The 25,268-nt window shown below is 38.6% G+C and overlaps 1 protein-coding gene across 1 annotated transcript in view; it reads right to left on the bottom strand.

Moving 5' to 3' along the window:
• The window catches only part of LOC145515715 (uncharacterized), a 150,698-nt gene extending 144,582 nt beyond the window's left edge, over window positions 1-6,116 (bottom strand). Inside the window, exons 1-3 of the mRNA XM_081516981.1 lie at window positions 5,816-6,116; window positions 5,394-5,750; window positions 3,258-3,359 (exon numbers count right to left, since the gene is read on the bottom strand). Coding sequence (XP_081373107.1) covers window positions 3,295-3,359; window positions 5,394-5,750; window positions 5,816-6,116 — 723 coding nt within the window. The 3' untranslated portion in view covers window positions 3,258-3,294. The remainder of the gene's footprint in view (window positions 1-3,257; window positions 3,360-5,393; window positions 5,751-5,815) is intronic.
• Between the last annotated feature and the right edge of the window lie 19,152 nt (window positions 6,117-25,268).

Raw genomic sequence — 25,268 nt, 5'->3', positions numbered from 1 at the left:
GGCAACTGCATAAGGCTTTGTGCTTTCTCATGCAAGAACAATAAGCAGCTTAACATACTTTCCAGCCAACTCAATTGAAGGAAGGAAAGGACAAGTCAGAATCACAAGACCTAACTCCTTCATCCCGGCCATGCCTGCGGGATGAAGAGAGGGGGTTGGGGCCGTGCCTCCATTTTGTCAGTAATGCCCAACAAGGCTCCTGACACCTCTTGATGAAAGTGAAAGAGGAGAGTGAAAAAGTTGGCTTAAAGCTCAACATTCAGAAAACTAAGATCATGGCATCTGGTCCCATCACTTCATGGGAAATAGATGGGGAAACAGTGCAAACAGTGTCAGACTTTATTTTTTGGGGCTCCAAAATCACTGCAGATGGTGATTGCAGCCATGAAATTAAAAGATGCGTACTCCTTGGAAGGAAAGTTATGTCCAACCTAGATAGCATATTTAAAAGCAGAGACATTACTTTGCCAACAAAGGTCCATCTAGTCAAGGCTATGGTTTTTCCAATAGTCATGTATGGATGTGAGAGTTGGACGGTGAAGAAAGCTGAGTGCCAAAGAATTAATGCATTTGAACTGTGGTGTTGGAGAAGACTCTTGAGAGTCCCTTGGATTGCAAGGAGATACAACCAGTCCATCCTAAAAGAGATCAATCCTGGGTGCTCACTGGAAGGACTGATGTTGAAGCTGAAACTCCAATACTTTGGCCACCTCATGCGCAGAGTTGACTCGTTGGAAAAGACCTAATGCTGGAAAGGATTGGGGGCAGGAGGAGAAGGGGATGACAGAGGATAAGATGGTTGGATGGCATCACTGACTTGATGGACATGGGTTTGGGTAAACTCCGGGAGTTGGTGATGGACAGGGAGGCCTGGCGTGCTGCGATTCATGGGGTCGCAAAAAGTCGGACACGACTGAGCGACTGAACTGAACTGAACTGAACGACAGTCACAGATACTTTGCTATTTTCTCCATCAAGAGATAGTGATGATTTCTCCTCTCTGGAGTCGGGGCTGGCCCTGTAATTGCTTAGCTGATTGGAGGTGGGGAAAGTTATGCTGTGCAGATCCAGGTCTAAGGCTAAAGAATGCCTGCCAGTTCCCATTTCTGTAGCTTCTTGATTACCCTGAGTAAGAAATGTGGCTACTCTGTTAGGGATAACACATGAAAACACAGGACGCAGAGAAAAGGCCCTTGGGCTACTTTGAGAGAGAGAGGGACACACTGTCATTATAACCTACCAGCTGCCCTCGGATGCCTCCAGCCCCAGCTGCCATCTAATTATAACCACATGAGACCCCAAGGCAGGGCAGCAGCAAAACTGCCCAGCTGAGCCTAGCCAAGCCACTGAACCAGGAGATATTGAAAGCTACTAAGCTTTTCATTTACTTTTTTTTTTTAATAAATTTATTTATTTTAGTTGGGGGTTAATTACTTTACAATATTATAGTGGTTTTTGCCATACATTGACATGAATCAGCCATGGGTTTACATGTGTTCCCCATCCTGAACCCCCCTCCCACCTCCCTCCCCATCCCATCCCTCTGGGTCATCCCATTGCCCCAGCCCTGAGCATTTGTCTCATGCATCAAACCTGGAATGGTGTTCTGTTTCACATATGATAATATACATGTTTCAATGCTATTCTCTCAGAACGTCCCACCTTCACCTTCTCCCTCAGAGTCCATAAGACTGTTCTATGCATCTGTGTCTCTTATTCTGTCTCGCATATAGGGTTATTGTTACCATCTTTCAAATTCCATATATACGCATTAGTATACTGTATTGGTATTTTTCTTTCTGGCTTACTTCACTCTGTATAACGGGCTCCAGTTTCATCCATCTCAATAGAACCGATTCAAATGTATTTTTTTTAATGGCTGAGTAATATTCCATTGTGTATATGTATCACAGCTTCCTTATCCATTCGTCTGCTGATGGACATTTAGGTTGCTTCCATGTCCTGGCTATTGTAAACAGTGCTGCAATGAACATTGGGGTACACGTGTCTCTTTCAATTCTGGTTTCCTTGGTGTGTATGCCCAGCAGTAGGATTGCTGGGTCATATGGCAGTTCTATTCCCATTTTTTTAAGGAATCTCCAGAGATAAATCTATGCACCTATGGACACCTTATCTTCGACAAAGGAGGCAAGAATATACAATGGAGAAAAGACAATCTCTTTAACAAGTGGTGCTGGGAAAACTGGTCAACCACTTGTAAAAGAACGAAACTAGAATACTTTCTAACACTGTACACAAAAATAAACTCAAAATGGATTAAAAATCTAAACGTAAGACCAGAAACTATAAAACTAGGAAAACATAGGCAAAACACTCTCCGACATAAATCACAGCAGGATCCTTCATGACCCACCTCCCAGAATATTGGAAATAAAAGCAAAAATAAACAAATGGGACCTAATTAAAATTAAAAGCTTTTGCACAACAAAGGAAACTATACGCAAGGTGAAAAGACAGCCTTCAGAATGGGAGAAAATAATAGCAAACGAAGCAACAGACAAACAATTAATCTTAAAAATACACAAGCAACTCCTGCAGCTGAATTCCAGAAAAATAAACGACCCAATTAAAAAATGGGCCAAAGAACTAAACAGACATTTCTCCAAAGACATACAGATGGCTAACAAACACATGAAAAGATACTCAACATCACTCATTATTAGAGAAATGCAAATCAAAACCACAATGAGGTACCATTTCACGCCAGTCAGAATGGCTGCTATCCAAAAGTCTACAAGCAATAAATGCTGGAGAGGGTGTGGAGAAAAGGGAACCCTCTTACACTGTTGGTGGGAATACAAACTAGTACAGCCACTATGGAAAACAGTGTGCAGATCCCTTCATTTACTTTTAATTTAGTTTGAGCTACCAAGTTCCAGGATTGTTTGATATACAATGCTAACTGAAACAGATATTACATTTCAGCATTACAATGGGTATAGTTAACAACATTTATTCCACAAATTATATATTTCAGATCATATAAAATACCTGTGTAAACATACACAGTCAGTTCTGCCAGAATCTGACATATGCAATGCTAAAAAAAAAAAAAAAAAAACACCAAACTGTAAAATCTTGCAATAAAAACTACAAGGCCTATGGGAAACATGGAGTTTGGCATACATCACTCAGAAACTTTGTTAGTGACACATAAAAAGTAAAGCTAGTAACCAAATATAGCATCACATTAAATAATTAAACACAGTAATACTGCAACAAAAACAGCAATTTACCTTGAGAAAGACCTGAAGTTTGTTTGTAGAGTAGGTGTCAGAAGAATTGCAGCTGTAAGTTACTGGTCTTTAGCACCAAAGGGCTGCTAAGGCACAGTGTAACTGCAAGAAAGTTATAGAGTCAAACAATCCCCTAAATTAAAAAAATAAACTAAAGTTACAATTTCCCCAAAACAACATCAACCATTGGATATTTCAATTCCAGTTCATCATAAACTTCATCTGTATGACATATGGTCCAGGAAAAAAATTAAAATACTTTCCCAACGATCATTAAAAATCACTTTTAATTTTATCAAAATTACTCAGGTATTTGCTATAGTTCTCAGAAATAATACTTCCCACTCCCAGGAAATAGCTAAAAGAAAATGCAATATTGTAAATCAGCAAAATTAAATAATAACAAATAAGGGCTCTCCTATTTTATTATTTTAAGATTCCTTCTTTTTAAAGATGCTAAATAAAAGTTTTAAACACTTTTTGAGTTCTCAGTCAAGATTTTACATACTTGAGAAGATATCCTATTTTTGAGAAGATATCCTATTGTTGTTGTTGTTGTTGTTAAATGTTTTTAAGACAAATAATAAGCATATCATGAGGAAGGTAGGTACTGTGGGAATAGGGGGAAAAAGAGAGACTTCTGTTAGAGAAGCCTCTTGGCATAATCTTATTTTTAAGGATATCTATTTCATATTTGAAGTCCAGGAAAGGTGAACATGCATGTTTTATGTAGACTTTTGAGAAATCCTCTTAAAAAGTATTCTGTTATAGTATGGCTTGCTTAGGGCAAAGAAAGAATGCTTGCGATCAGTTTTATTTGTCTCAATATTTAAGTAGTAGTATTTTAACATAGGTATTTCCAATTTTTAAAAGTACTTTCCTCAAAATGCTTCCAGACTGCATCTGTTGCTATATTACAATGGTTTATAAAAAGAGAAGCAAAAGTTTAGTCCTAACTAAATTTGAGATTCAAGTGAGTTCCCTGTAAGAGGAACTAATTGAAAAAGATACTAAAATGCAGTGTCAAGCAGGAATCCTCGGTATCTGTTACACAACTGGAGACCCTCAAGCGGCAGAGGACTTAGTTTAACAAACCTATTAAAGGATAATTACAAGTTTTTGACGAAGATCTTAATTAAAAGCGGCTGCTCCCTCTGCTCCCTCTTCATGAGGCTGTAATGGCTCAAAAAGAGAAACTTACAGATAACGCACTATGGTAAGAGGTGTTTGTTTTATTTTGTTTGATGTAATTTAAACTACTTCAACTAAGAGAACAGAATTAGTCATTGTGGTCAACTTGGAAGCTGTCTCAGTAACTAAACAAGAGAAACACAGGTACTCCACTTCTTTCAAAAGTTAATATGCTTACGAGTCATTACTATTGGAAAGACCAAATAAATGGGCACACTTACGACGTAAGAGACTCGTATTTGATTCCTGGGTCGGTAAGATGCCCTAGAGAAGGGAATGGCAACCCACTCGAGAATTCTTGCCTGGAGAATCCCACGGGCAGAGGCGTCTGGCAGGCTACAGTCCATGAGATCGCAAAGAGTCGGACATGACTGTAGCGACTTGGCACGCAAGCACGCACCTGAAGCTAAACTTCACGGAGCTGATACTGGCACTTTAGTAAACTGTAAGCCATGCAAAACAGAGCAGACAGCTGCACTATCCGCCCCACTGGCCCAGCCCCTTTGGAAACAAACTTCATAAGCAGCTCCATGGGACCCCGGAACCTCGAGGTAACACGTTACTAAAATCAGCCACACGAGGTCTAAGCACCTGGTGAGACTCAGGGCGCAGAAACCTAACAAGCAAAACCTTTCCGTGAGGGACTGGCTTTGATCCCACACCTGGAAAGAGAGGGCCCAACTTGTTAACAAGATGTCCAAGCGCCACAGTGATCCTGTAATGTGCCTTTAATATTTTAAGGGTTTCTAATTACATAGAAAGTTAACAAATATACATACACAACGTCAACAAACAAAAACTTTCAGGACAATGCTTTCAACTCAAAACACCTCAAGGAAGCATTTCCTCTTGGTCTAAACAGAGTTATTTAAACAAGAGAGGAAAAGCTACTTAAATGAGGGTCCGTTTCAGGGCCCCTTTAAACCACGAGTAACTTGTCCTGACCGTGCGCGCTGCTGCCTTTGGAGTCCGCGTTCCAAGTCTCCGAGGGCGGGTGTCTGGGCGAGGACCGCCGGGTCCCTGGTGATTCCCTCGGGCTGCGGGCGTCCGCGGGATCCTCTGTCCCGGGTCCTCGGCCTCCGCGGCTCCTCGTGATCGCCCCGCCGTCCGGGCGGCGCTCGGGGGCCACGCGGTGCCGGGATCCGGGCTGGGCCAACGCGCGGGCGGCCCCTCCCCTAGCGCGCCCGGGTCCCCGCGGCCGCGGCCGGTGGGCGCCTCGTGGGTCCCGTAGCGAGGGCGGCGCCGGGCAGGAGCGGCCGCGAGGCGAGCGCGGCGGGCGCGCGCCGGGAACTCTTACGCTCGCTCCGACGCGTTCCGAGGCCCCGGGACCCGCCCGGCCGCGCCGCCGCCGCCCTCACGCCGCCTACCCGCTCCCAAACCGCGCGCGCCCGCCCGGGGAAGGGGAGGAGGCGGGAGCAGGGGGCGGCTCCATCCTCCAAGCCTCCCATCCTTGTGGGCCCCGCCGGTCCAGGCTGGGCGTGGGGTCGCGGGCGTCCCACTCTGGCCTGCGGGATCCGAGCAGATTGCAGGCAGGTTGGTGGTGGCCGCGAAGTAAAAGCCAGGTCTCGCCTCCTGGAAAGTGGGTGCGAGTCTCTGAGACGACGGAGGGCGGCTTTTCGGAGCGCTCCAAAGTTGGTTATAGTCACAAACAAGGATATCTACTCCCATCCAGCTCCTTAGCACAGTGGGTGAGAACAGTCACAATTACTCCTATGCTTCCTGTAATGGAACAATTAGCAGCACAGTGTAGAGATTCTGTCACTTGGCCTCGGCATAATTTATCCTTAATTACTGCCACCTGTCTGCTTCCACTTCCTTTCTGGAGCTTTTCTTTTCTCATGCACAACTTCTGGACAGACTGAAATCTCCACCAGGACTGGGACTGAGATGAGTCTAGATGTACCAGTTGAGCTCAGCACCTCCATCCCATAGTAGGCTCAGAGCTGATGGTCTCCTTGAATTAATGGATGAACCACTGGTGAGTGTCTATAAATGAGGCTCTTCCCTCTATTCTCCAGTTTCCTGAAAAGTCAGATGTTCCAGGCTCTAGAAGATAAGTGGAAGGACTGCAACTGAAAGAACATTTTTGGATCTAAAACATGATCCAAATTTGTACTTCATTAGGCATCTTTCTTTTTTAAATTCTCATTTTGATTCCAAATAACTCCGAAGGTATAAATATTTAATAAATAGGAATCAATCTACGGTAACGTTTTCTTTGATATTTGTAGGTTTGCTGTTTAGCACTAACCTCTTTTTATGGAAATAGTACCTGGATTTTCCTCGGGAATAAGGACTCATCCCCCACTCTCTGCATATGTTCTTCAGGTGATGCTGACTCCTGCTCTGACTCCAGTGCACATGACCCTGACCTGTTCAGTGGAAGTACCTAGTTTTCCTGGTAATGGGGATTATTTTAGAGATATTTATATGTTCCAAGTCTGGGAAATTAAATACAAACATTTAGTTCTGGAACTCTGTAAGCCCTCTAAATTAGAGTCACACAGAGATGTTTAAATCTTAGCCACTGCAGGTCTGTTATGCTAATATTAGGATACTAGGAGGGGAAAAAAATCGGGGACCCTGAAATATAGATGCTGAAATGTAGATGGTTGCTCCTGAGGATTTGGCTTTGTAAACCACCTGGACCCTCAGATCTTACAAAGGTGCCCACCACCATGTGTGAAAAGTGAAAGTTGCTCAGTCCTGTCTGATTCTTTGTGTCCCCATGGACTATACAGTCCATGGAAATCTCTAGGCCAGAATACTGAAGTGGGCAGTCTTTCCCTTCTCCAGGGGATCTTCCCAACCCGGGTCTCCCACATTGCAGGCAGATTCTTTTACCAGCTGAGCCACAAGGGAAGCCCAAGAATACTGGAGTGAGTAGCCTATCCCTTCTCTGACGGATCATCCTGACCCAGGAATCGAACTATGGTGTCCTGCATTGCAGGTGGATTCTTTACCAACTGAGCTATGAGGGAAGCCCTCCGTTTCCAAATAAGAGATAGTACTTCACCTCTACTGGAAAATGTTGCAGTTTCTCCTCCACAAGTGAACATGTACCCCTTTAGAAGTTTCACTCACCTACTCTTTTGGCTGTAAAGGCCCTTATCTAGGAATAAATCTCACCATAACCTGAAAGAGGCATGTTACACCTGATTTGAAAGACTAGAGGAATTGAAAGAATCAGCATCAACAGGTAGCAGCCAAGTGAGTTCACACAGGTGCTTGATCAGAGTGGCCAAAACATCTAAGACTGAATAAGAATTCATTGACTTGGAGGCACTTTCTTGGGACATAAGATTTACCATCCTAGGAAGAACCTAAGGGGAGAGGTGAACTCATTGCTAGCATGGCTCTTAGAAAGTGATGACTAAAGCTGAGCACCAAAGAATTGATGCTTTTGAACTATGGTATTGGAGAAGACTCTTGAGAGTCCCTTGGACTGCAAGGAGATCAAATCAGTCAATATTCAAGGAAATCAGTCCTGAATATTCATTGGAAGGACTGATGCTAAAGCTGAAACTCCAATACTTTGGCCACCTGATGTGAAGAACTGACTCATTGGAAGAGACCCTGATTCTGGGAAAGATTGAAGACAGGAGGAGGAGGGGATGACAGAGGATAAGATGGTTTGATGGCATCATCGACTTGACGTACATGAGTTTGAGCAAGCTCTGGGAGTTGATGATGAACAAGGAACCCTGGCGTACTGCTGTCCTTGGGGTCGCAAAGAGTCAGACACGACTGAGCGACTGAATTGAACTGAACTGAATGCTCAGTCAAGTGGGAATACCTAGATTGCTCTGGCAGATTCAGAGAAGGGACTAAAGAGGCTGAAGGAGATGGGATTGCTGTGCTGCGGTGAATTTGAAGCCAGAACACCCACAAGTGGATTGTGTTCCATCCGAGTGCCAGGCAAAGTGCTATTCAAAGAAGGCCATCAGGAATGTACAGTGAGAGGGACATTAGCATCACTAAGATGTTTATTGGATCCTCTACAGACATGGGTTAATAGCAGGAGAGGTGAACACAGAACTGGGCTGATTGATATCTGAGGATGGTAGCCTAGCCAGGAGGCCAGGAGGTGGTACTTAATCACCAGAAGGCAGGAAGCTACAATTACCATAAAGACCCACAAGATCAGAGGAGCAGTCAAGAGAGGGTGACACACAGGGAGTTAAAACTGTGAACAGAACATGGTTCTTAAGAATAGAAAAGATCAACAGCCAATATGGTACTACATAACATCTACAACCAAAAAAAAAACAATGATGAAAACACAGAAAATTGAAAGAAGTCACTTAGATAAAAAGGCATGATCCCAAATCTATTTCCCCTGGAAGCTAACAGCTCAGGAATACTATAACAGGTTTTCTTCTGGCACTCAGAGCCATGTGTCTGGATTCCCCACAGATTAGGAGGCCTGAACTTGGTGGGAGGGGTACGTAATAGAAGGATGTAGAGGAACACGGCATTCTTCTAAACCACTGTAGCCAGCACAGCCTCTAGTTAAATTAGATACAGAGAAGCCTCATTAATTGAGCAGCACCCCCCTCGTTTGGCTCATTTGTTCAGTTAGCTTATTAATGAGAATATTACCATCAGTTGGTGGGACTTATCTTACAAACTCTTAAGCTCTGGTCGTTTGAAAATACGAGATAAGAAAATGTGACCTCTGCTACTAGTAGAAGATCATCCATGATGATCAAAATTTCAAAAGTGGAAAGAAATCCCAATTTTGTCAAAGCTTTAGGAAAAAATGCATTCTGGTTTTGAAATTTCTGAGAAGATGCACAAAATTCCTTGGAAAAAATTAATTTGTGCCATTTTTCATCACCTCTAACCTCATCTCAACAGCATACGTGTCAAACAGAAGCTTAACTTCCTGAGACATGCTGACTATCGCAACTTTTTTGATAAAGGAAGAGATAGTAGAATGAGAGTAGAAAGAAAAATCTGTTCAAAAACAGATGGTGTGGGCAAGATGGTGTCCTGAAGGTACAGCATCCTAGAAGGTCAGTTCGCTTTTTGTCTAACTTCCCTAAAGTTTACAAGTTTAGACAAGAATTATAAACACCCCAAATACTACATATCGTATTGTTTCATTCATGCGGCCTTTTGGAAAAGGCAGAATTGCAGGAAAAGGAAATAGGTAACGGGTTTCCACGGGGTGGGGAAAGCGATTATATCTATGCAAGGTGGGCTCAAAATGAAACGTGTAGCGTTTGGGGACTATCCATTATATTACTCATGGATGTCTGATGGTTCTTCAGTCAGAACCCGTAGAACTGTACACTGTAAACAGTGACTTTTTGTTTGTGGCTGTGCTGGGTCTTCCTTGTTCTGCAGGCTTTTCTCCAGTTACGGAGAGCAGGGGCTACTCTCTAGTTGTCAGGTGTGGCCTTCTAATTGTAGGGGCTTCTCTAGTCACAGAACACAGGCTCTAGGGCATGGGCTTCAGTTGTTGTGGTTCTGGAACACAGGTTTAGCAGTTGAGGCACACGGGCTTAGCTGTTCCAGGGCGTATGGAATCTTCCTGGATCAGGGCTCAAAATCCTGTCTCCGGCATTGGCAGGCAAATCCTTTACCACTGAGCTACCAGGGAAGCCCTGCATGCTCAGTTGGTCAGTCATGTCCAGATCTCTGTGACCTGGTTAACCATAGCCCACCAGGCTCCTCTGTCCATGGATTCTCCAGTCAAGAATACTGGAGTGGGCTGTCATTCCCTCCTGCAGAGGGTCTTCCCAACCCAGAGACTGAACCTGTGCTTCTTGTGTTTCTCTTGCATTGCAGGTGGATTCTTTACCTGCCTAGCCATCGGGGAAGCCCTAAAGAGTGACATTTACTGTATTTAAAATGAAAAAAAAAAAATCAGGATGTAGGGAAGGCAGGATGGAATGCAGATTGTGACAAATAAATTTAACCCTATTGTAAATATACAACATAACCTCACAGAAATAGATGGAGAATAAATAAGCTAAACTACACAACTCTGGAAAAGTTTTCTCAGATATTATAAGGCTAAAAACATAAAGTACTATGAACAAAATTTGTACTCTAGTTGGAAAAGTTATTCATCACAGGGCTACCATTTAGCAATTCTGATTCTACTTTACATGTATAATATGGTTCAAATAATATTTGAAAAGTATTGCAGATGAAAGCCATTTTCATTTTTACAATAAAGTACCATAAAATGTGAGAATAGATATGAATGTTCTGCATTAGAATCAGACACGTCAATATGAATGTATGTTTCTTTTAACAGATACAGATATATATGTATACATTTAAATATATGTGCATACATTTATTAGTATACATATATATACTAGCAGTGGCCACAGGACTGGAAAAGGTCAGTTTTCATTCCAATCCCAAAGAGAGGCAATGCCAAAGAATGCTCAAACTACCTCACAATTGCACTCATCTCACATGCTAGTAAAGTAATGCTCAAAATTCTCCAAGCCAGGTTTCAGCAATACGTGAACCATGAACTTGCAGATATTCAAGCTGCTTTTAGAAAAGGCAGAGGGACCAGAGATCAAATTGCCAACATTCGCTGGATCATAGAAAAAGCAAGAGAGTTCCAGAAAAACGTCTATTTCTGCTTTATTGACTATGCCAAAGCCTTTGACTGTGTGGATCACAATAAACTGTGGAAAATTCTGAAAGAGATGGGAATGCCAGACCATCTGACCTGCCTCCTGAGAAACCTGTAGGCAGGTCAGGAAGCAAGAGTTGGAACTGGACATGGAACAACAGACTGGTTCCAAATAGGAAAAGCAGTACGTCAAGGCTGTATATTGTCACCCTGCTTATTTAACTTATATGCAGAGTACATCATGAGAAATGCTGGGCTGGAAGAAGCATAAGCTGGAATCAAGATTGCCAGGAGGAATATCAATAACCTCAGATATGCAGATGACATCCCTCTTATGGCAGAAAGTGAAGAGAAACTAAAGAGCCTCTTGATGAAAGTGAAAGAGGAGAGTGAAAAAGTTGGCTTAAAGCTCAACGTTCAGAAAACTAATATCATGGCATCTGGTCCCATCACTTCATGACAAATAGATGGGGAAACAATGAAAACATAAAACAAAAAATAAAGTGACAGACTTTATTTTCTTGGACTCCAAAATTACTTCAGATGGTGACTGCAGCTATGAAATTAAAAGACGCTTACTCCTTGGAAGGAAATTTATAACCAACCTAGATAGCATATTTAAAAGCAGAGACATTACTTTGCCAACAAAAGTCCGTCTAGTCAAGGCTATGGTTTTTCCAGTAGTCATGTATGGATGTGAGAGTTGGGCGGTGAAGAAAGCTGAGCACCGAAGAATTGATGCTTTTGGACTGTGGTGTTGGAGAAGACTCTTGAGATTCCCTTGGACTGCAGGGAGATCCAATCAATCCATCCTAAAGGAGATCAGTCCTGGGTGTTCATGGGAAGGACTGATGTTGAAGCTGAAACTCCAATCCTTTGGCCACCTGATGCGAAGAGCTGACTCATTGGAAAAGACCCTAATGCTGGGAAGGATTGGGGGTGGGAGGAGAAGGGGACGACAGAGGATGAGATGTTTGGATGGCATCACCGACTCGGTGGAAATGGGTTTCGGTAAACTCCGGGAGTTGGTGATGGACAGGGAGGCCTGGCGTGCTGCGATTCATGGGGTTGCAAAGAGTCGGAAATGACTGAGCGACTGAACTGAACTGATATATACTAGTATGTATACCACCTGACACTCCTGGACACACAGGCACGTCTGGCTCAGTCTCTTGTGTGGACACTGCTCCTTTCTCCTGGCTCCTGGTGTACACAAGGTTTTGTTTGTGCCCTGCAAGAGTCTGTTTCCCCAGTCCTGTGGAAGTTCTTTAATCAAATCCCGCTGGTCTCCAAAGAAAAAGAGGCCAGGAGTATAACAAAAGCTGAGTGCCAAAGAATTGGTGCTTTTGAACTGTGGTGTTGGAGAAGACTTTTGAGAGTCCCTTGAACAACAAGGAGATCCAACCAGTCCATCCTAAAGGAGATCAGTCCTGGGTGTTCATTGGAAGGACTGATGCTTAAGCTGAAACTCCAACACTTTAGACAACTGAGACAAAGAACTGACTCATTGGAAAAGACCTTGATGCTAGGAAAGATTGAAAGTGGGAGAAGAATGGGACGACAGAGGATGAGATGTTTGGATGGCATCACTGACGCAATGGACATGAGTTTCAGTAGGCTCCGGAAGTTGGTGATGGACAGGGAAGCCTGGTGTGCTGCAGTCCATTGGGTCGCAGAGTAAGACATGACTGAGTGACTGAATTGAACTGAAACTGGAGTTATGTACAATAATAGTCTGTTTATGGCAAAGATATGTAGCCACCATACATTATCTGTATATTTAATTGCACCATTGTTGACACAAAATTTCAGAATAATTTAGTGCTATGTGATTTTTCTGGCTCCTGGCTTTTAAACTTGCTGTCAACAACAGCTTCCCATAAAAATATGTTGTACTTACTATCTAGCCTTGGAAAAAGATGCATAATGAAGATAAAGGATTTTTCTCACAAATTAACTTACTGCAAAAAATACTATTATAATTATAGGATCAGGTTTTCTTTAACAAAATTTTGGTACAGAAGAAAAGCACTTTACTTCCTGGCTTTGAATATAGGTAAAAATTACTTCCACCACCTGTTAAAATTCTTATTAAAATAAGAAAGCTTTAAAATCTGAATACAGCAGATTTCTTACAATATTTCCAAGTATAATTTTCACTAATTAAATATTGGCTTATTAAACACTTATCAAACATATTTAAGAATATAAATAATTCTAGAGTTACTATAGTACCAGTAGTTAAAAGTAAACAGATAGGGGGAATAATTATTTTTTAGAAGAATCATGGAATTATTTATACAAATAATGCCAAGTATTTGTAAATATGCAGGACAGATTAAATAATCAGCATACCTAATGTAAATTTTCCAAACGCCCTTTTTAAGGTGCTAATCAGTCTACATGACTTCTTTATCAGACATAGGATACTTTTTACAGTGAATCTGTTTCTATTCAATAGTTATCATAGCAGCTTTAAAACGAATCTTCAGTGACTATGTTAACCAAAAGAAAGAAGTATAATTAAAGAAAAATAAAAGAGGAAAAGTAAAGCTACTTAATTTACACTTCCAAATAAAGTATCATGGAATCTATTAATTTCTAATCTTTGATTGCATATGTAATTCAGAGAATATAATTTAAACTTTTCCCCCAGAGAAAATAAATGAATTTCTCAACATTATTACATTATCTGATGAAACTATTACTCTTGGTACATTTAGAACAGCTAGAATATGAAACAATTTTCCTTTACTGTTTACTCAGCCACATTGTAAGCAATATTAGGCATTTATTATGAGTAAATATTTAATGTTATTTTCTATCTTATTGATTTTTCTAATTCCAATAAACATTTGGAGTTTGCACTTGATAATAGTTTATTATAAGTTAATACCCTGCTTTTGTCAAATAAATATTCCCTTTAATAATTTAATTACTGTAATACTTACTTTGGTTGACATAAACACTGTCCAAGTTACTTCCATCCTAGGAGATATAATAAAAATGAAACAGCCAAAAAGAGATTTATGCACTCTTGAGTATATTCCTTATCTTATTAGATGAAGAAGAATTATGGTGTTCTGTCAGTGACACATTCATTGACCTAAAATCAGTCTTTGTTGATTCCCAGGGCCTGCACCACTGAAAATCTGTTTTAACAGTTATCACGGTTTTTCAATGGATCAATATCTGAAATATAATTCATGATCTCACTGGCCCTGGGGAAACTTCAGGAGGATTTGATTGTCAATAGAATTCAGTAACTCTAGGTTTTAACCTTCTGTTTATATTACTTATTCATCAGTTCAGTTCAGTTCAGTCGCTCAGTCATGTCCAACTCTTTGTGACCCTATGGACTGCAGCACTACAGGCCTCCCTGTCCATCACCAACTCCAGCAGTTTACTCAAACTCATGTCCATTGAGTTGGTGATGCCATCCTGCCATCTCATCCTCTGTCGTCCCATTCTTCTCCCGCCTTAAATCTTTCCTAGCATCAGAGTCTTTTCCAACGAGTCAGTTCTTCACATCAGGTGGCCAAAGTATTGGAGTTTCAGCTTCAACATCAGTCCTTCCAATGAATATTCAGGACTGATCTCTTTTAGGATGGACTGATTGCATCTCCTTGCAGTCCAAGGGACTCTCAAGAGTCTTCTCCAACACCACACTTCAAAAGCGTCAATTTTTCGGCACTTAGCTTTCTCTATACTCCAACTCTAACATCCATTCATGACTACTGGAAAAACCATAGGCTTGACTAGATGGACCTTTGTTGACAAAGTAATGCCTCTGCTTTTTAATGTGCATCTAGGTTGGTCATAACTTTCCTTCCAAGGAGTAAGTATCTTTTAATTTCATGGCTGCAATCACCATCTGCATTGATTTTGGAGCCTAAAACAATAAATTCTGTCACTGTTTCTGCTGTTTCCCCATCTATTTCCCATGAAGTGAAGGGACTGGATACCATGATCTTAGTTTTCTGAATGTTGAGCTTTAAACCAACTTTTTCACTCTTCTCTTTCACTTTCATCAAGAGACTCTTTAGTTCTTCTTCACTTTCTGCCATAAGGATGGTGTCATCTGCATATCTGAGGTTATTGATATTTCTCCTGGCAATCTTGATTCCAGCCTGTGCTTCCTCCAGCCCAACATTTCTCATGATGTACTCTGCATATAAGTTAAATAAGCAGGGTGACAATATACAGCCTTGATGTACTCCTTTTCCTATTTGGAACCAATCTGTTGTTCCATGTCCAGTTCTAACTGTAATTCCTGATTTGCATACAGGTTTCTCAAGAGGCAGGAAGAGTGGTCTGGTATTCCCATCTCTTTCAGAATTTTCCACAGTTTATTGTGATCCACACAGTCAAAGGCTTTGGCATAGTCAATAAAAAAGAAGTAGATGTTTTTCTGGGACTCTCTTGCTTTTTCGATGATCCAGCAGATGTTGGCAATTTGATCTCTGGTTTTATATTACTTATTCATATGTTGTATCTATATACATCTTCCAATGGCATATCTCATTTTCAAGTTTATGCTATATGTGGCTGAACATAGCTAAGTGTATATTTCTCCATGAGTATAAAATTTTATATGGCAGATAATGAATGTATTAATGAATTTTGTGTTAAGCACTTTAGAAATGAGAATAGCTTTATAGAATCAGTGGTGCAGGAGACCTGGGTTTGATCCCTCAGTTGGGAAGATCTCCTGGAGAAGGGAATGGCAACCCACTCCAGTACTCTTGCCTGGAGAATTCCATGGACAGAGCAGCTTTATGGATAACAGTCCATGGGGTCGCAAAGAGTCGGACACAAGTGAGGAACTAACACACAATAATAATAATCACTAGAACAGAATACTTGTCATGTAACTTCAAAAAGACATACTCTCTTGCAGTTGAAGTAAGAATCATAGTTTACTATTTTATCAAAAAATGACAAAGAAGAATTAAATATTTCTAAGTAGCAAAAGAAAGATTGGATGCCACCCTTTAGTCTTCAAGAAAACTGGAGGGTAAAATCTGTTTCCTGATGCTTTGAAGTTTAAGGTTATGAAGGTCCTTTGAATTTCTCCTCTGTTCATGTTGAAGGTCTCATGTAATGAATGTTCAATAATGTGAATGCTTCAAGACTTACTTATTCCAAAATTTAAATAATAGTTATTCCATTTGTAGAAAAGTATGCTATAGTCACATCAAAAATTATCTTTGGACAAGAAAACATAAAACTGTATTATAAATACAGAAGAGTGTAGTAGTGTATGTTGTTGTTTGTTGTTTTAGTCGTTAAATCATGTCTGACTCTTTTGCAACCCCATGGACTGTAGCCCCGCCAGGTTACTCTGTCCCTGGGATTTCCCTGACAAGAATACTGCAATGGGTTGCCATTTCCTTCTCCAGGGAATCTTCCCAACCCATGCACCAAATCCGTGTCTCCTGCATTGGCAAGTTTATTCTTTACCACTGAGCCACCAGGGAAGCCCTTGATAATGAATAAGATTCATTTATTTTATTTAAAGAATTTTATATACCTTTAACATGATTTGATAAATGCACAGGTTAAAAATGGTATAGGCCAAAATATAGACTTTTGGAATTTTTGCTGCCTCAATAGTTTTAGTATAGTTTTTCACCAGCTTTGCAAAGAAGGAAATGATTACCTGTAGGCCACTTAGTTAATTATTGTCCTCATTTAAAACAGAGTGAAACACAAGAATATCTAAATTAACAAACATATTAAATATATGAGTTATATAAATTAAAACACTTAAATTATTCTAAAGTAAAGAAGACATTGTGAAAAGAAATTATAAATAATCCAAACTTAAAATGTACTTTTTAATAGAAAAATATCTAACTACAATGCTTTTATATTCTGGAAATTTGGCTTCTTCATTGTTTAGAACAAACAGGATATCAATTTTTGTATTTAATTATGCACCCTTTCTAAAATGAATAAATAAAACATACCTAAGTTGAAATTTTATTTCAAGTTTAAGTAACTTTTATTGTTTTTTATGAGATAAAACTAATCCATAATCTTATTAAAAACTTTGAATTATATAATACCATAATATGTGACAGTTATAGACCTCCATTTGAAATATTTTTAACTATATTAGAAATATTGAACCTCCTATTATAGGAGTTGTATAAATATTTTGATGTAATTCATCCATGTATTTTTCCTATTTGATCATATTTATTTTTTATATAATTGAATAGTGCTATATTAGGATATTTTGGTCATTTCCAATATTTTGCCATCATAAACTGTAATAAGCAAAATGTCATACCTGTGTATATAGTGTTTTTCATATTTCTAATTACTTCCTTTGAATAGATTCCTAGGCCTACAATGGTGGCATTAAAGGGTATGGATATTTTAAATGCTTGCTCAATAATTTAAAACTTGTTTTTGAAGTTAGTTCAATCAATTAATATTCAGAGAATGTTCATTTTACTTGTTCATAGCATCTAGGAATGTGATGACTTTTAATCTTAGAATATTTTATGTATATTTTTGATAATTAATGATTAAAAATAATTGGTTTGTGCTTTGTTTTCTATGGATTTTGCTTGTACATTAGTTTCTTTTATTCTTTTTGAAATTTTTCTTACAAATTTCACAAGTATGCTACACATTTTAATTATCAACTAACACTTTGTTATATTTTACTCTTGATTTTACTTTAATATTGTGAATATGAGTTTTGTTATGTGCATTTTAATAAAGTGACAGTTTTCCCTTTTTAATGCTTTTATGTAATTCATTTAAGATTATTATTTGTAATCAATTCAAATGTTGTCCTAAAATGTATACTGTGCACGTGTGCTAAGTCAGTTCAGTCGTGTCTGACTCTTGGTGACACTTTGGACTATAGCCTGCCACTCCTCTGTCCGTGGGATTCTCCATCCAAGAATACTGGAGTGGGTTGCCATGCCCTCCTCCAGGGAGTCTTCCTAACCCAGGAATTGCACCACATCTTCTGTGGTTCCTGCAGAGCAGGCAGATTCTTTACTGATGAGCCACTGGAAGCCCAAATTTTGGGAGCCCTTACATTTTGGAAGCCTAAAATGTACACTAGTACTTCTTATTATTTTTTTTTTATTTCATGTTGCTTTTATCTATTTTGAAGGAATTTTGATAGGTGATTAGAGATGAGATACTTTCCTGTTTTTATATCTACCCCCAAATGCCAATGAGCACATATAATTTATTGAAAATGCCACCCCTTCCTACTGGCTTGTTATATTTCCTCTATCACATGTGAAATATTTACTCATATTAGGGTCTGCTTCTGATTTGTCTGATATGCCTGTCTTTTCTTGCATTACTACAGCATTCTTTCATTTAACTTGTTTTATATGTAGTAAAAAAAATGTTCCTATTTCATTTTTTTCAAAACAAATTTAATTTGCTTTGCCATTTATTTTTCCTCAGGAATGTTCAAATGTTTCATAATTATTCAAGCTCTAAAATGACCACTGTAATTTCTATTAATATTCAGTTACATCTACATATTATTTAGATATTATAAATTTATATACATGTGACATTGGAGTACCTCAATATAAAAGGCAAATGATAACATACATAAAAGGAGATGTTGACAGTAACACAATAATATTAATAGTGGCAGACTAGCACCAAATTTACATCAGTGGATAGATCATCTATACAGAAAAGGATCATAAGAGAATACACCAGGCAACTGCATGACAACCTAGAAGAAATGGACAAATTCTTAGAAAGGTATAATCTCCCAAAACTAAACCAAGAAGGGCCATTCTCCCCTTCAGAGATGATCCACAACTCTGTGGAGTGTGTTTCTCTCTAAAAAAATCCACTTCTTACATATCAAAAAGAAAGAAGGAAAAACCCTGAATCAGGCAGAAATATGAGCAAACAAATTACCAATACCAATACATAGTTTCTATGACTGAAAAACACAAGTCCAGGACCAGATGGTTTCACAGGCAAGCTCAATCAAACATTTAGAGAAAAGTTAAACCTATCTTCCTGAAATTATCCAAAAAATTGCAGAGGAAGGAACATTTCCAAACTGATTCTATGAGGCCACCATTACTCTGATACTAAAACCGGACAAAGATACCACAGAAAAGAAAATTACAGGCCAATATAACTGGTTGAACATAAATGGAAAAATCTTCAACAAAATACTAGCAAATTGAATCCAAAAATATATTAAAAGGATTATACATAATGATCAAGTGGGATTTACCCCAGGGATACAAAGATTTTTCAGTATCCACAAATCAATCAATATGATACACCATATTAACAAATTGAAGAATAAAACTCCATATGGTCATCTCAACAGATGCAGAAAGTGTTTAACATTAAATATCCATTTATGATAAAAACTCTCCATAAGGGGACAGAGAGGGAACCTCCCTTAACATAATAAGACCACACGTGATAAAACCGCAGCTAATATCATAATCAATGGGAAAAAGCTGAAAGCATTTCCTCCAAGATGGGAAACAAAACAAGGATATCCATCATTGCCACTTTTATACTACATAGTTTTAGAAGTCCTAGCCATAGCAATCATAGAAAAAAATAAATATAAGGAAACCATATTGGAAAAGATGTAAAACTTTCATTGTGTATAAATACCATGACACTATAAATAGAAAATTCTAACGAGGCTACCAGAAAGCTAGTAGAGCTCATCAATGAATTCAGTAAAGTTGCAGGATACAAAATGAATGCACAGAAATCTGTTACATTTCTATACAGTAACAATGAAATTTAGAAGGAGAAATTAAGGAATCAATCCAATTTAACCTTGCATCAAAAAGAATAAAATACTTAGGAATGAACCTACCTAAGAAGACAAAGGGCTTCCCCAGTGGCTCAGTGGTAAAGAATACATCTCCAGTGCAGAAGTTGCAGGAGATGCAGGTTCGATCCTTGGGTAGGGAAGATCCCCTGGAGGAGGGCGTGGCAACCCACTCTAGTATTCTTGTCTGGAGAATCCCATGGACAGAGGAGCCTGGCAGGCTATAATCCATGGGGTCACAAAGAGTTGGACATGACTGAAGCTACTTAGCATGCACACACACAAGGAGGCAAAAGACCTGTACTGTGAAAACTCTAAAATGCTGTTGAAAGAAACAGAATGTGACAGAAACAGATGGAGAGATATACCATGTCTTAGACTGGGTGAATCAATAATGTCAAAATGACTATACTAGCCAAGCAATCTACAGATTCAGTGCAATGCTTATCAAACTACCAATGGTGTTTTTCATAGAACTAGACCAAAAAATAATAAAATTTCCATAGAAACACAAAAACTCTTGCTATCCAAAGCAATTTTTAGAAAGAAAAACGAAACCTGAGGCATAAGCCTCCCTGACTTCAGATTATACCATAAAGGTAAAACGGTATGGTACTGGCACAAAAAGCAATCATATAGATCAACGGAACAGAATGCCCAAAAATAAACCCATGCACTGATGGTCAATTAATCTATGACAAAGGAGTCAAGAATATAAAATGGAGAAAAGACAGTCTTGTCGATAATTGGCACTGGGAAAACTGGACAGCTCCATGTAAAAGAATGAAATTAGAACATTCTCTAATACCATAAACAAAAATAAACTCAAAGTGATTTAAAGGCCTAAATATAAAACCAGACACTCTAAAACTCCTAGAGGAAAACATACGCAGAACACACTTTGACATACATCACAGCAGTAACATTTTGGATCTGTCTCCTAGAGTAATGGAAACTAAAACAAAAATAAACAAATGGGACCTAATTGAATTTAAAAGCTTTTGCACAGCAAAGGAAACCATAAAGAGAACAAAAAGACAATCTACAGAATGGGAAACAGTATTTGCAAATGATATGACTGACAAGGTATTGATTTTCAAAATATACAAACCACTCATATAAACTCAGTACCAAAAAAACAAAACAACCCAATCAAAAAGTTGCAGAAGATCTAAATAGATATTTCTCCAAAGAATACATACAAATGGGCAAAGACACATGAAAAGATGCTCAACATCACTAATTGTTAGAGAAATGCAAATCAAAACTGAATGCCTCACTCAGGTCAGAATGGCTGTCATCAAAAAATCTAAAAATAGTAAATGCTCGAGTTGGTGTGGAGAAAAAGGAACCCTCTTACACTGTTGTTGGGAATGTAAATTGGTACGGCCACTATGGAACAGTATGGAGTTTCCTTAAAAAACTAAAAATAGAGCTAACATATGATCCTGAAATTCCACTCTTGGGCATATATGCAGATAAAGCCTAATTTGAAAAGATACATGCACCCCAATATTCATTGGAGAACTTCAATAGCCAAGATGTGGAAGAAACCTAAATGTCCACTGACTGATGAATAAAGAAAGAAGACGTGGTGTATTTATACCATGGAATATTACTCAGCCACCAAAAGAATGAAGTAATGTCTTTTGTAGAAACATGGATGAACTTACAGGTTATCATACTAAGTGAAGTAAGTCAGACAAAGACAAATAACATGATATCAGTTATAAGTGGAGTCTAAATAAATACAAATTATTTACAAAACAGAAAGAGAATGGCAGACACCAAACATTTTACCAAAGGGGAAAGGGGGGGAGGGATAAACTAGGAGTTTGGGATTGACATAATATACATACTACTATATATAAAATAGATTAGCAACAAGGATCTACCATATAGCACAGGGAACTATACTCAGTATTTTATAATTATCTATAGTAGAAAAGAATCTGAAAGAGCATATATATATATATATATGTGTGTGTATATGTGTATGTATGTGTGTATATATATATATACACACACATATATATACACATATATACACACACATATATATATATATATATATATATATATATATATTCAATTATATGGGCTTCCCTGGTGGCTCAGATAGTAAAGAATCTGCCTGCAATGTGGGAGACCCAGGTTCAATCCCTTGGTCGGGGAGATCTCCTGGAGAAAGGAATGGCTACTCCAATATTCTTGTCTGCAGAATTCCATGGACAGAGCAGCCTGGCAGGCTACAGTCCATGGGGTTGCAAAGAGTCAGACAACTGAGTGACTAACACACATACACACACATTTAGTTATATAACTGAATCACTGTGCTGTACACCTAAAGCTAACACAATATTGTAAATCAACTATAGTTCAGTAAAAACAAGGAGCTCTAGATTTTAATGTAAACTTTTCTTTGATATTGGAATATTTCTTAAAAAAATACTCCAAATCACTTTTTCATGTTTTATAATCTGAATGCATCACCTCTCCTAATTCATATGTTACACCCTAATCCCCCAGGGCAATAGTATTAAGAGGTGGGACCCTTGGGAGGTGATTAGATCATGAGGGCAATGAATGGGATTAGTGTTCTTATGAAAAAGACCTCAGTGAGATTCCTCATCCTTTCAACCATGAGAGGATACAAGAAGTCTGTAACCTGAAAGAGGTCCCGCACTCAACCATGCTGGAACCAACACTGATCTAGGACTTTCAGCCTCCATAAAACTGAGAAATAAATTTCTGTTGTTTATAAGCTACATACCCAGTCTGGGTATTCTGTTGTAAAAGCCCAAACATACTCTAAAGCCATCATATCTGGCTTTTGATCTTCGGTTCTAGATTAAATGTTTTTATTTGGAATATTGGAAATTAAGAAATAAGGTTTTTGAAGTGAGGCTAAGATCTAAGAAGCTAAGATCACAGAGCAGATTAGCCACAGAGATGTAATGGTACTCAAAGCTTCTGGATTGTCATTTCTACACATATATTTGTCTATTAATTAAGAATTCTTTATTAAGCCAAGTTTAAAGAGCAAGTGAAGTTTTAATTTTTATATGAGTATTATAATAAGAAACCTTTTAATATCCCTTAACATTTAGGTATACAGAAAAAAAGATTACTGTTTTTTCTTTGAATAAATGTTAATTCTACTACTGGGCTTCTAAAACTACCTTTTAAATGCAATCTTCTAAAGCCCACTTTCTTCTGGAAGATTCAACAACAAAAAAAGTGTGATTCATTCTGCCAATATTAAAGCAAATGGCTTTTTTAAAATAAATATTATAATCAAAATGGAAATTATTTTTGCTCAATTGATTTGTATTTTTCATAAAAATATGGAAACCTTGTCATCATTCAGTACTCCAACAGCATTGGCATTTGAGGCATAATTTATTTAAAGAGAGCTTTTTGTGCTGACTTGCCCATTTTTTCAAATATCTCCTCCAAGCAGTGGGATTTCAATATGTTGACCTCTGTGTCCCTTGAAGTTCTCAGAACAATAAATGATTTGCAATATAATTTATATTTTAAATTTTCTTATGAATAATTGGTCACATTCTTCATACTAATCCAAAGACACCACTTGCATTCTAAATTCCTTCACAGTGTCGTCTTCTCTTTCAATTTCTCACTCCCTTTTCTCATTAACTCACTGATGCTAACTTTGTCAACCAACTCAATGGCACTTTAATTTACAATAAGATTTCACATTTGACACACAACTGTCATAAATGAAGTATGCTAAGAAAGTAAATATATCACTTCTGTGTAGCCTGTCACTCATCCTTCTTTCAGCCTTTCCCTTCCTCAATCTAGTCTGCTTCCTTATTTTCAATAATCAAAGCATTGCTTTGATTAAATCATTCTTCTACTAAAAAAAAAATTCCAATGATCTTAATTAGCTAAAGTGCTATACATAAATCCTTTACCCTTGTAGTCTTTTTTTTAATTAATACAAATTTATTTATTTTAATTGGAGGCTAATTACTTTACAATATTGTAGTGGTTTTGCCATACATTGACATGCATCTGCCATGAGTGTACAGGTGTTCCCCATCCTGAAACTCCTTCCACCTCCCTCCCCATCCTATCTCTCTGGGTCATCCCAGTGCACCAGCCCTGAGCACCCTGTCTCATGCATCAAACCTGAACTGATGATCCGTTTCACATATGATAATATACATGTTTCAATGCCATTCTCCCTAATCATCCCACCCTCGCCCTCTCCCACAGAGTCCAAAAGACTGTTCTATACATCTGTGTCTCTTTTGCTGTCTTGCATATAGGGTTATCGTTACCATCTTTCTAGATTCCAAATATATGCGTTAGTATATAGCATTGGTGTTTTTCTTTCTGGTTTATTTCACTCTGTATAATAGGCTCCAGTTTCATCCACTTCATTAGAACTGATTCAAATGTATTCTTTTTAATGACTGACTAATATTCCATTGTGTATATGTACCACAGCTTCCTTATCCATTCGTCTGCTGATGGACATGTCCTGGCTATTATAAACAGTGCTGCGATGAACACTGGGGTACACGTGTCTCTTTCAGTTCTGGTTTCCTTGCTGTGTATGCCCAGCAGTGGGATTGCTGGGTCATATGGCAGTTCTATTTCCAGTTTTTAAGGAATCTCCACACTGTTCTCCATAGTGGCTGTACTAGTTTGCATTCCCACCAACAGTGTAAGAGGGTTCCCTTTTCTCCACACCCTCTCCAGCATTTATTGCTTGTAGACTTTTGGATAGTAACCATTCTGACGGGCATGAAATGGTACCTCATTGTGGTTTTGATTTGCATTTCTCTGATAATGAGTGATGTTGAGCATCTTTTCATGTGTTTGTTAGCCATCTGTATGTCTTTTTTGGAGAAATGTCTATTTAGTTCTTTGGCCCATTTTGTTGATTGGGTCATTTATTTTTCTGGAATTGAGCTGCAGGAGTTGCTTGTATATTTTTGAGATTAATTCTTCGTCAGTTGCTTGGTTTGCTATTATTTTCTCCCATTCTGAAGGCTGTCTTTTCACCTTGCTTATAGTTTCCTTTGTTGTGCAAAAGCTTTTAAGTTTAATTAGGTCCCATTTGTTTATTTTTGCTTTTATTTCCAATACTCTGGGAGGTGGGTCATAGAGGGTCCTGCTGTGTTTTATGGCAGAGAGTGTTTTGCCTATGTTTTCCTCTAGGAGTTTTATAGTTTCTGGTCTTACGTTTAGATCTTTAATCTATTTTGAGTTTATTTTTGTGTATAGTGTTAGAAAGTGTTCTAGTTTCATTCTTTTACAAGCGGTTGACCAGTTTTCCCAGCACCACTTGTTAAAGAGATTGTCTTTTCTCCATTGTATATTCTTGCCTCCTTTGTCGAAGATAAGGTGTCCATAGGTGTGTGGA

The sequence above is a fragment of the Giraffa tippelskirchi genome, chromosome 1 (genome assembly GCF_054371585.1).
Source record: "Giraffa tippelskirchi isolate mGirTip1 chromosome 1, T2T-mGirTip1v1.2.pri, whole genome shotgun sequence".
Taxonomy (NCBI): domain Eukaryota; kingdom Metazoa; phylum Chordata; class Mammalia; order Artiodactyla; family Giraffidae; genus Giraffa; species Giraffa tippelskirchi.
Note: the sequence above shows the minus strand (reverse complement) of the source record. Positions and strands in the feature narration are given on the sequence as shown.